At 37.0% G+C, this 13,122-nt stretch overlaps 1 protein-coding gene across 3 annotated transcripts in view; it reads left to right on the plus strand.

The window, feature by feature from the left end:
* DDX4 (DEAD-box helicase 4) overlaps positions 1–13,122 on the plus strand; it is a 65,488-nt gene continuing 52,366 nt past the window's right edge. For all 3 annotated transcript variants that reach the window (XM_068532859.1, XM_068532880.1, XM_068532869.1), the window contains exons 1-2: positions 1–72; positions 9,031–9,091. In XM_068532859.1, coding sequence (XP_068388960.1) covers positions 1–72; positions 9,031–9,091 — 133 coding nt within the window. The remainder of the gene's footprint in view (positions 73–9,030; positions 9,092–13,122) is intronic.

Raw genomic sequence — 13,122 nt, forward strand, 5'->3', positions numbered from 1 at the left:
ATGGGAGATGAAGATTGGGAAGCAGAAATAATCAAACCTCATATGTCTTCCTATGTTCCTGTATTTGAGAAGGTAATAAAATTTAAAGTTTGCAGTTATTAAATGCTGCTGATTTTATCGAAGTTGAAAATCACTGTTGTGAGAAAGTTTTAAATTACAGTTTGCTGTGCTTATCTCCCTGTGATTGTTATTAACTATCTCATGGGGAATGATGAAGAGGCACGCTAAGCCTCAAATAGAATAAAATAGTCTGAGGTAATTTGATAATTAAAAACTAAAATGTATATAATAATATTAACAATTTAATTTAAATCTCAATGATTTAGGACTTGTGGGTGAAAGCAAGCTTATGCTAATGTGGTTGAATGTCTCAGATACAGTCATATAGAAAACTGAAAAAATATAATTTGATTTTGGTTGACGTTTTGAATTCTGAAAATTGGTTTCGTACAAGCAGGGCTCTCAAGATAAAAACATTAGGCTGATTCAGATGGTAACATCAGTTTGATCTTCAAATGTACAAATCAGCAGATCTTTTTTCTCAATGGTGTTTGAAGAGTTACATTGGAATTCAGAAGAAGGGGTTATGGAGTGGGTTTTTGGATTTCAGTTTTGACTTGAAAATTGACTTAATAAGATGAACAGACTCTAGACTTTAGAATATAGTGTATTTTAACGGGTTGCTTTTACGTAAGTGTTACGTACTTGAAAATGTCTCCAAAAGTTGATTTTTTTCCTTTTAGAATTTCCAGTTGGTGTTTATGTTAGTCAATTCTGACACTTTGTATTTCAAGTGATGTCTTAGTGGAAATTCTTAATTTACCCCAAATCATAAGATAAGTAATTCTTTATTTGTCTCAACTGGATTTGATCTGTATGTATATAAAGTTTATATTAAAATACCTAAGATGTTAATCTGAATTTATCGTGTTTCTTGTTTTGGGACTTATTTTAGAAGTATCATCTTTTGTATGTTATCTTTTTATAGTCTTCCCATCATAAAAATATTGGAACACCATTGGGAAAAGAGGAGAAAAATCACCTAACAGTCTTGCTCACTAGCACAAATGCTCTGTTTTTAGTAAATTTTCTTCTATTTTTCCCAAACATGTTTTTATATAGATTGTAATGATAGTACATAATAATAATTTTTGATTTCAGCTTTTTCACTCTTCAGCACTAACTATTCCATATTACTAATTTCCTAAAAATAATTTCTAATGGTTATATAATATTTCATGGAATAGAGCTACCATAACATAAATAATTTTCTGTTGGTGCGAATTTAAGATGTTGTTATCTTTTCACTGTAATATTGTCACGAATATCTACAGTTTATTCTTTGTTTTAATTTGGGAGTATTTTTTTCAAAAATGGAATTACTTGGTCAAAGAATATTTTATGGTTCTTTTTTCCCCTGGTTCTCAACAGATTTGTTCTAATACAAAGTTTAACTCACAGATACAGATGTTCTTCCACTTGGACTTGTCTAATTTTTATTTTTTCTTACTCTGAGATTTTGTCTTCACTAAGTATTCTTCAAACAGTATACTTACTGCACTGTAGCATGTTGTGCATGGTTATTGCAAAGGGTGTCTGAAATTGAGGATGGTCAACTGTCAGGCTTCCAGATTTACCTTTTGGAAATCTTTGTGCTATTCAGTAACATACTTTGTTTCTTGATATTGGTCACACTGAGTTGAATTTTAATTTATGTTAACATTTCTGCCTTATGATTCTTAGTACCTATTTGTGTGGGGCCAGTTTGTAGCAAACTTTTTGCACTTGTCTGCAAACTTAACACCTGATACTGGTTGTGCAATTAGTTATTTGACCTACTTGACTTGAAGGAACATGGTGCAGTCAGTGGCTTTGTTTGCCTGCCTTGGTTGAATAAGAAATGTAGAAACTAAGGATGAATACATGACATTTTTATGTAGGAAGAATCTGAGGTCTTTTCTTCAGCCTATTTTCTTTTAAAGGCACCATTTTGATTGGTTGTTCTAATTGAATTTCCATTTCGAGAGACAGCTGGGCTTCCCTTTTGTTCAATTTATATTGGCTCTGAGACCATCTTGGATTGGTAACAATATCTGTGATCAGCCTTTTCTTTTTTTTATTAATTTTTAAAAATTGGAGTGTAGTTGATTTACAATGTTGTGTTAGCTTCTGCTGTATAGCAAAGTGAGTCAGTTATACATATATCCACTCTTTTTTAGATTCTATTCCCATATAAGTCATTACAGAGTATTGAGTAGAGTTCCCTATGCTATACACTAGGTCCTTATTATGTGATCAGCCTCTTCTGAATGCTTCTCAGGATCCGTATTTGGAGATTTAATATTGATACATGGTTATATAATTTTGAACTAACAGGCTACTGTTCTGGTAGTTCTTAGAACTTCCCTATTCTAGTTTTTGAAGTGAGTGTACCACCTGAAGATAGAATAATAAAAGATGTGGGGTTGAGAGAAATTTGATAATGTAACAGTTACAGCAGTCCAGAAATCCCAGTGGTTAGGCATTTGCACGTTGCATGCAAACTTGTTGGGATGAGTGGTGGAATGGATGAGTATGATGACTGTAACAGGATACTGGGTTTGCTTGCTAGTTGTAATGTTTCTTGTTAGGTGACCGTGGGAGTAAGTCTACACAGTGATCACTTCTGTCTGATCTTTTTGCCTTTTTTGTGGCATATTTCAGAAGGCAGATACTCTTGTGATTAAAGTGGAAACAGCTTGAGATAATTAGTCCATCCGCAATTATAATTTTATTAAGCAGTAAAAGCAAAGTTTATAATAGTTGTTTAGATAAGAAAGTAAAGTTCATGGCTTCTTTGTTCATGTTCATACTGCAGTTCTGAAGTAGCAGGGGAAAATGTGGTGGTTGGACATCATTGGGTTGGCAGACCTAAGGAAGTTGAGGTGCTGGAGCCTGAGGAAGATTTCCACCAATTTCTGCTGCTAGTCATCAGTGAGATGTGGGAAGATACTGTGTCTCTTACTCAAGAGCACAGAAAATCATATATGCTGAATAGGAGCAAGTTGTGGGAGATACACAATATGTTCATCCAAATAAAAACCCAGGAAAGTGCTCTCACTCATCTCCCAAATCTAAATGATGGAGTCAAGGGCAGAGTGGCAAAAAAGTATGAGAAGGCTGAGGAGAAGGCTAAAGAGATTGCAATGGTGGTAGAAATGTTGGTCGAGCTAGTCCAGGGGATAGAGAAAAGTGAATCCTCTTGAAGGAGGATTGGCAGTTTATGACCAAAGGATTCCAGTGAACTGATGGAGGTTGGCTGATGCCCACGAGAACCTAAAACCAGAGAGTCTTTCGTTTTCTCCCCTTTTTTCTCTGTATATACTCTGTCCTCACAGTAGGTTTGTGGTATAGTCTGCAGTTGATAACGTCAACATGAGTTTTGATTGCTAAATGTTTTTGTTTGGGGAAATAACTTTTATTTGGAAAATGCTGTCACGTACAGAAATTAGGGCTTAGATTGTAAGCGTTTGCAACAGACATATTTGTTCCTGGGCTTTGGTTATTGTTTCTATTTTGAGGTGCTTTGCTCTTTCTTATGTGACATGATAGGTCATCTGGAACCTTAGGTCTATGTGTGATACATGACACTCGGAGTTGGAGTTCTCTAGCTCTGGAGGCGCTGAAAGAGCTGCATGAATTCTAGAAGATGACTCCATGCAGCAATTGCTGGAGAAACTGAAGAGGGGACCAGACTTCAACTGGGAATGTGAATGGGGCTGATCTGGCTTGGACTGATGAATCAGAAGAAGGGATGGAGGATGGTATTGTCTGTATTTGGGAGCTTTAATTTCTGTTTTAGATCATAGGAGGAGAGATGTATTTTGTTCAAAATTTAAATTTTATGTGGCATGCTATCTGATGCAACCTATCTGGTCAGTTTATTTGGACAATGTAACTCAGCTTTATTTGACATGGAACCTAGAATAGGAGATGAGATCTTGGTATTCTGTACAAGTTGATTTAGTACTCTGATGCATTTCAGGGTATTCTGGGCATAAAATGGAGGATATTTGCAAAGGCCCTTAAAGGGCTGGGGAAGAAACACATGGAACTGTCTGCATAGGTCCCTGAATGGACAGGGAAGAGGCATCTTCAAGGTTCATAAGCTGTCCAGCTATAAGTTTGCTTGAGTAGCAGACCTGACAGGTAATTGAGATCAAAACCCTACCATGTTTTAAAAAAAACAACTTAACATGTTAATGGAAGTATTCATTTGTTTGAAAAGACAAAAGATCTAAAAAAAAAAAAGTAAGATATTCCAGAATTGAAAATAATAAGAGTACGTATAAGGTAAAAAGAAATGTGTTCATCAGAATGCAAATAGATTATTTATAGCTACCTGTGAGAACCCTTATGTTTAAAACATTTTGAAATTTCTCAATTGGTTCATTTGGATAGGTAAACAGGTTATAAATATTTTATAGCTAAGTGTTCTATAAATAAGGTAATGTTAAGACCTAAGACTCATTCAGCACATTTTTATTATTATTATTATTATTATTTTTCTTTTTTGGCTGCGTTGGGTCATTGTTGCTTCGTGGGCTTTCTCTAGTTGCGGTGAGCAGGGGCTACTCTTCGTTGTGGTGCGGAGGCTTCTCATTGTGGTGGCTTCTCTTGTTGCGGAGCACAGGCTCTAGGTGCACAGGCGTCAGTAGTTGTGGAGCGCAGGCTCAGTAGTGTGGCACACGGGCTTAGTTGCTCCACGGCATGTGGGATCTTCCCGGACCAGGGATTGAACCCATGTCCCCTACATTGGCAGGCAGATTCTTAACCACTGCACCACCAGGAAAGTCCCAGCACATTTTTATTTGAGCCATACTTGGTGCTGGAGATAGTGGTGAACGTGATAGATAAGGGGCTCACTGTCATGGATGTTCTATTTTACTGGGAGAGACAGAATAAGCACATTGAAAATCAAATATAGAGAGTGAAAAATATTATGAAAAAAAATCAGGAAACTCTGTGTGTGTGTGTGTGTGAGAGAGAGAGAGAGAGAGGGAGAGGGAGAGAGGGAGAGAAAGAGAGAGAGAGAGAGATATTGGGATGGGGTAGATTTAGATCACGTGGAGAGGAAAAGCTTCCCTGAGACTATGACTCATGAGCTGGAGACCTGAAGGAGTCCCAATAGGACATGATGTGTAAAGATCCAGAGAAGGGAACAAACTTGGGGTATCAGGGCAACAGGAGGAAGTACAATTATTAGTTTCCTATGGCTGCTGTAACAAATTACCACAAACTAGGTGGCTTACAGTAACAGAAAAATTTCTCTTACAGTTCTGGAGGCCAGAAGTTAGAAATCATGGTGTCAGCAGTGCTAGTGCTGTCTTCCTTCTGTAGGCTCTAGGAGAGAATCCATGCCTCTTCCAGCTTCTGGTGGTTATGGGCAGTCCTTGGCTTGTGGCTGCCTCTCTTTCTGCTGTCTTCACAGGTCTTCTCTGTGTGTTTGTGTTAATACCCTTTGCCTCTCATAAGGACACTTGTGATGACATTTAGAGCCCACTGTGATAATCTGGGGTAATCTCCTCATTTCAGAATTCTTTTTTTTAAAAAAATTTTTGGCTGCGTTGGGTCTTCGTTGCTGCGTGCGGGCTCTCTGTAGTTGTGGTGAGCGGGGGCTACTCTTCGTTGCAGTGCGCGGGCTTCTCATTGTGGTGGCTTCTCTTGTTGCAGAGTACGGGCTCTAGGGCGCGTGGGCTCAGTAGTTGTGGCTCACGGGCTTAGTTGCTCCGCGGCATATGGGATCTTCCCAGACCAGGGCATGAACCCGTGTCCCCTGCATTGGCAGGCAGATTCTTAACCACTGCACTGCCAGGAAAGTCCCAGAATTCTTAATTATATCTGCTCCATCTCTTTTTTCCAAATAAGATAAGATTTACACATTTCAGGAATTAGGACAATATCATTGAGTGGCCATTATTCAATCTGCTATAGCTAGTATTGCTGAAGCACAGTGAGATAAGACAAGATTGGTAGAAAATGAAATCCGAGAAGGAAAGAGAAAAGGAGGAGAGGGAGAGGACCCTGGAGATAGTGGTGGACATAGAGCTGATAGGACTGGATGGGCTGGATATGGGGAATGAAAGAGAGAGTGATGCCACATTTTTAAATTTAAGCAACTAGATGGATGATGGTGCTCTTTACTGAAATGGGAAATACGTGGAAGATGAACAAATTTGGGAGGGAAAAAAAATCAAGAATTCTGAATTTGCTGTGTTCAATTTGAGATACCTAAGAAAACATGTAAGTAAGAATGCCAGTCAGTAGATTATATGAATTTGTTGGTTAGGAGAGTGATCAGAGCTATAGATACAAATTTGGGAATTACCTATATATTAACGGGATTTAAAGCTGTGAGATTGGGTAAAGTTGGATAGAGTAAAATAGGCTGAGGGCTGTGCCATGAACTGTGGGGCACTCCAACTTTAAAGGAACATTAGAGGAGGAGCTGGCAAAGGAGATTGAGGAGGGAGTGGCCAGTGGGGCAAGAGGAAAACCAGGGGAGTGTGTGTTCCTTAAGCCAGAGAAGAATGTTGGAAAGAGGAAGGAGAGTCTGTTGTTTCAAATGCTGCTGAGAGTTCTGGTAGGATGAAACATAAAAGTAGTAATTTTATTACATAATATCCTTACTATAAGCTTTTTCAGAGCAGAGGTAAGGATGGAGGCTAGACTAGAGTGGCGTGAAGGAAAAATGGAATATGAGAAAATGGAGGCAGCAACTGTAGACAAGATATTTTGCCTACAAAGGAGCAGAGAAGTGATAAAATAGCTGGAAGGAAATATGAAGTTAATTTATTTTTAAGGTAATGAAAAAGATTAAAGATTTTTTATGATGAAAGATGAATTCTGTTGAAAAAAATTTTTTTTTTATAATTTGCCTTGGAATGTATGTGGGACATTAAATTCCAGTCTGAAGATTGTCTAATAATAGTAATTTTTCGATTCTTTGGTGCCAGAGTGTTTCATTTTTTTTTATCAGTTATATAATGCTGAAAGTGTTATAACACTTATAAAACCAGCCCTTTTTTGGGTTCTGTTCATCCAGTAATACTTTGGCCACTAGGAAAGAGAGAAAAGTCTTCAGGGTTTCAGTTTAAACAGGGAAAACTGGATTACTTTTCTTGTTTTAATGTCTATGGTAATCATAAATTGGAGCTTTTTACTGTAGCCCAAGCCATTTCCAGGATTCTATTGTCTGTTTTTAATAAGTCAGAAAAATAACTGGATGACTTTTGAGCTTTATAAAGGTAGTTTTTAAAGTCATTTAGTGTCTTTTGTGAAAGAAATTTTAGATAAAAGTATTACCTGAAGAGACCTACCTTGGTGCACTCCCTCCAGCTTTGGGTTTATTTAAAGGAATTTATTTGAAAAAATATTGTGATTCTTCTAATGCAGTCAGTTAATTAAAGTATCATCTGTAAATTTTAGGTCACTTTTCGTTTTTAAATTATTGAATTCTGATTTTGATGTGCAAGAATTTCAGAGCTCTGTTCAAAAGTTTTGCCTTAAGTAGAGGAAGCTTGTTTGAGAGGAAATAAAGATTTAATGATGGTAAGGACATCCTAGGAGTTAGAAGTGAGAAAAATGTTACTCATGTTGTCATTAACCCAGGAATACCCTGAGAAATGTTGGAAGGTTCCAAAATTAACTTGACATTTAGCTATGAATTTTCTGAGTCCAACAGTCGTTACACCATTGCAAGCATAATGCATATGTATTAATAGCGAATAAATTTTGAGACTGAAGTAGGGAAAATGGGACAGTCAGTATTTGGGAGCATTAAAGGCAATCTTGAACTATTTCTGTGACAAATTTGATTGAAATTAACCATGAATATTCTGACCTGTAGCTGGCATCCACCAGTTCATTGGATTTTTAGTGCACCTGCGAGATACATCTGTAGATAAACAGTTTTCAGTGCATAAGTGAGGTTTTCTTCACTTTAGAATTAATTCTTTTTTTAAAAATGTGAGTACATTAGTTTCACTTCATATAAAAACAATTGAAGTTTAAAAATAAATTTCTGTAATGCTTTACTGTAGAAATTGTTATCTGCCACTCTCCTTCTGTGCTCTACTTTATTCTGTACAATTTTGATGAGTATACTGTAAAATACTGAACTCTGTAACCTATATTGTGTATTGGCAGGTATTGATTTATTCATGTATTACTTTGGTTATTGTAGTAATATAATAATAGTATTTGATTATGCTTTTCAAGTAGGGTGGCTAAAGTTTTATTTGAAGTTGGGTGTCAGCAAACTCCATAAAGGGCCAGGTAGTAAACATTTGAGACTTTGAAGGCCTTATGGTCTCTGTTACGACTTTGCTATTGTAGTGCAAAAGCAGCCATCAACATACGTAGATGAATTGAGGGTGGCTGTGTTCCAGTAAAACTTTATTTACAAAAACTGGTAGCCCACCAGATTTGTCTTGTGGCTGTAGTTTGCTGACCAGTGTTTTTTTTTTTTTTAAATTAATTAATTAATTAATTAATTTGTGGCTGTGTTGGGTCTTCGTTTCTGTGCGAGGGCTTTCTCTAGTTGCGGCGAGCGGGGGCCACTCTTCATCGCCGTGCGCGGGCCTCTCACTGTCGCGGCCTCTCTTGTTGCGGAGCACAGGCTCCATACACGCAGGCTCAGTAGTTGTGGCTCACGGGCCTAGTTGCTCCACAGCATGTGAGATCTTCCCAGACCAGGGCTCGAACCCGTGTCCCCTGCATTAGCAGGCAAATTCTCAACCACTGTGCCACCAGGGAAGCCCGCTAACCAGTGTTTTAAGTGATATATTAATACGCTATACATACAATGTTAAAGTGAAGGTGTTTTAGAGTAATTAATAAAGGAACATGCAGTGACTCAGAAAATCTTACATTCTGTTATTGTTTTGTTCTGAACAAAACCCAGTTGTTAAAATTTTGTAGTATTTGTGAGATAGATTACACATTTTTATTATTCACCGTAGAAAACTAGTCTTTTCTTTTTTCTTACAGGATAGGTATTCTTCTGGAGCACATGGAGACACTTTTAACAGGACTCTAGCTTCATTGTCAGGTATGTGTTAAGGCAAAAAGGTAAAACCGTTTTTAGGTTAAGGGCTTCATCCAGTGGATGAGGAGCTGACTAGTAGATGTCTTGTAGAGGATGTTTTCTAAATTTTCTAGTGAGAATTCATTCTGGCTTGAATATTTTGGGTTGGGAGCCACTTACAACTAAAGGAAAGGAGAGAGGAGAGAGTGTAGTGCTATAGAGTGTATCCTTTGATTTAGTGGGTTTGCTGTAAAACCTTTGCCCAACCTGGAAGTTGCATGTTTGGCTTTCAGGCTGCTTAGGGAATTGTCAGGGTTCCTGATATAAGGCAGTAGGAGATTGGACTCTGTAAGGTGTTGAAGTAGGTTGCAATGGTGGTGACCTGTCAGGATAACAACTATTTAAGCCAAACTCATATGAAGATAATATGAGTTTCTTTGGGATCCGAAAACAAATTTAGGGGAGGTCCTAGGCAAATAAGAGAAACAAATCAAGATAAGGGAGCTGTTGTTTTCCCCTACCACTTATTTCCATCTGGTTCGCCTACATATTTTATAAAGTTGATGTGGATGGGAAGATGGGTGGAAGTGGTAGGACCTGGGCTAGGAAGTTAAACTTATGGCAGTAGTGTTTCATTTTGTTGAAGTCCAAAGCAGGCTGAAATGCTATTTCTACTATTTTTCTTCAATTTTTCTTACTGTGGTAAAATACATGTTAACACAAAATTAACTGTATTAACCATTTTTAAGTGTACAGTTCAGTGACATTAAGGACATTCATATTGCTGTGCAGCCATCACCACCATCTACCTCTGGAATTTTTTCATCTTCCCAAACTGAAACTTCATGCCCATTAAACAATAACTCGCCAGTCCTTCGTCTCCTCAGCTCTTGGCAATCACTGTTTACTTTCTATGAATTTGAGTTACTGTGAGTCTCTATGAATTTGAGTAACTACTACTTTTAAGTCTTACTCTGATGCAAGAGAGGGCCTGGTGACACCAGGTAGTTTTATTTCTCTCATCAAAAATTAGTGGATGAGGTAAAACATTTTATAGTCTAGGAAGCTGCTGGCTCACTGAAGCCTGTCCCAAAGTGAAAAAACCTGTGGAGAGGTAGTTTCTAAAAATGTGAACGGGAGTTCGAGAATCAGAGTTCATCAGGTTAAAGCAAATTTAATTCCCATGTTCACCTTAATTTCAGAGTAATTCTCTCTCTCTTTTTTTTTTAGAGTAATTCTCTTGATAGAAGGAAGTTGAGTTTAGAAGAAATGCTTTTGCTATTACCAAGATGCATTTGTCTTTTGTAAACATTTAAACGCAGCGGTTTAATATAGAATATTCAGATTCTCAGAAGTTTATGCAATTGCTGCCTGCTGAAACCCCAGCAGAAGGCTAACCACATGCATGTGTGTGTACTTGAAGTATTCCAAAAAGAAAATTGGGTAAAAGTAATCTATACTTCTTAACACATCTATATGCATAGATCATTGTGTAATCAGGAGAAACCTTGTTCTGTGAGGTGTCAAAGATAATTTTTGTAAAGGAATGGAAGTTTGGGTCCATAGTATATTACAGTATAACGTGACTTTGTAGTGAAATCGTCAGTAAACTAGATTGAAGTAGCCACCAGCTAAAAACCTGGACTTTTCTTAGCATTAGATCTTGAGTGTTCAGGCTAATGATATAAAATCAATTAATGAAAAATATAGATTGCCTGCTCACCTTCTGGATAACAAATACTTTGGTAGCTCTTTTTTAAGTAAAATATTTTTTTTCATGAAAATAGACTTCCTTATTACAGAAATACATACTAGGCCAATGAATGCTATACTAAGATAATACCTAGATACTCTTATTGCAAAAAAAATAGTGGAAAAACTTAAATATAGTTGTGAAAAGAAAGAAAATGAACTGAAATCTTGGCTCCCAGGTTTAACCACGAGTGTCTGTTGACGGTCTTTCGACTCTGATTTTTTAGATTTCTGCATGAATCAACCAACTATGGATGAAAAATACTTGGAAAAAAATTCCAGAAAGTTCCCAAAAGCAAAACTTGAATTTGCCCTCCACTGGCAACTATTTATATAGCATTTACATTGTATTTGGTATTATATGTAATCTAGAGATCATTTAAAGTATGTGGAGGATGTTAGGTTATATGCAAAGACTACACCATTTTATATGAGGGACCTGTGTGCCCAGGGATTTTAGTATCCTTGGGGGTAGGGGGTGGGTGGAGGGGATTAGGTGGTGGGTCCTGGATCTAACCCCTCTCCGATACCAATATTTAGCTCCCCCCCTTTCCCCTATATACTCCACTCACACTTCTTCCCTTCCCACTCTCCTAATAGTTACCACACTTTTTGCATAAAAACCTATACTCAGTTTTTATATCATGGCTGTGTATATATCATTCATATGTGAACCATGTAATATATTATGGTTGCATTTCCTTTATTATTCAATCTTCTGTTTTGTTTTTACTAGAGTTAATCATTACCTTGTTTTGTTTACTTGATCTGTGTTTCTATTGCTAATTTACTTCGAAACCCTCTGCCAGAACCACAGCTATCTATTCATATCTATTTATGTTCATAGTTTTTAACACATCTTTCTAAGCATGGATATGCATCAGACTATATTCATGGTTAGTTTCTATCACGTATACAGTGATCTATCAGTTTCATTTTTCCTGATTCCTCTATCCTCTCCAGGATAAGCTTGCCTCCCTAGCCTCTCATCCCAAGAATTACCCTTCACCTCTTCCATGTGTCACCTTTTCTTTTCCCTGAATCCCATGTTTTTTCTATCTTGATTTCCCTGCCTCCCCACTTCAGTGGAGCCCATTTTCCTGCAGCTTCTTGGGAAAGGAAGCATGGGAAAGAAATTTGAGAGATTGCAAATATCTTTACTTTCATAATTGATTCATAAAAACAGAACAGAAGATTGATTCCTAGTTTGAGTAACATTTTAGGTTGGAAATAATTTTCCCTTAAAACTTTATAATATCTTCATTGAATGTGAAATACTAGTGATGCTGCTTAGTTTGATAATCTGAGTTCTGGTCCTTTGTATATGACTTTTTCTAAACTCTTCTGAAGCTTTTAGGATCTTACTTTGTCTTCTGTATTCTGAAAATTTTATGATTGTGTAACTTGATGTGGAACTTTTTATTTATTATACAAGACACTTAGTGAATGGGCCTTTTAAATCTGAAATTCATACCCTTTACTTATTTTCTTATTTTTTTCTCTGAGGATTATTATAATTTCATTTGAATGTTATTTCTGTTCCCTTTGCTGGTTCTTAGACTTCTTTCTCCCTGTGTTTGTTTTGTTTCATGTGGGTGACTTTCTTCAAAAGTCTGGTGATCCTTGCCTGCCTTTTTGTATTTAGGAGTGGAACATTAAAAACTCAACCCTGTGCCTGGACACAGCTTCTTGACTGATGGGTTCTACTATTAAGTGATTGGGCCAGGGCTAGGCTGTTTTGTTGGGGAGAGCAGTTTTCTTAGAGAGGAATCATGCAGTGCTTTTCTAGAGGATTTAAGTTTTTTAAGCTCTCATTTCTTGTTTCATCCTTCCCTCCTCTCTCTTTCCTTGTTGTATTGTACAGATCCTATGCTGCCTTTGCTGATTTCTTTTTTACCCATTTTTGAATGATTTGAATTCTTCCTAGACTAGCCATTAGAAGTGTCAGGGAATTCTTATTCCTCTACTTCCCTGAAGCAGCCATTCTTTTTGTGTGTGTGTTTTAAAAGATATGTTGTTACGTGTACCTATTTTTTTGTGTGCTTGTAATTTTAACTTAGAAAAATGTTACTGTGCTGAAGATCTCATAATTTTTTCTTACCTCCCACCACTATGTTTAAGACATATTGCTAATTGATAATTGATTGCGTTATTTCTAACTACTGTATGGTATTTCATATACTTTATCACCAAGTTTTATCTCCTCCCTATCCCCATGATGGACACTGTAATTACCCCTTATTCCCCTCCAGCACCACAAGGATGAACATTCTTTTACATGCCCCTTTGTGGGTCTAAGTGAG

The sequence above is a fragment of the Eschrichtius robustus genome, chromosome 2 (genome assembly GCF_028021215.1).
Source record: "Eschrichtius robustus isolate mEscRob2 chromosome 2, mEscRob2.pri, whole genome shotgun sequence".
Lineage (NCBI taxonomy): Eukaryota > Metazoa > Chordata > Mammalia > Artiodactyla > Eschrichtiidae > Eschrichtius > Eschrichtius robustus.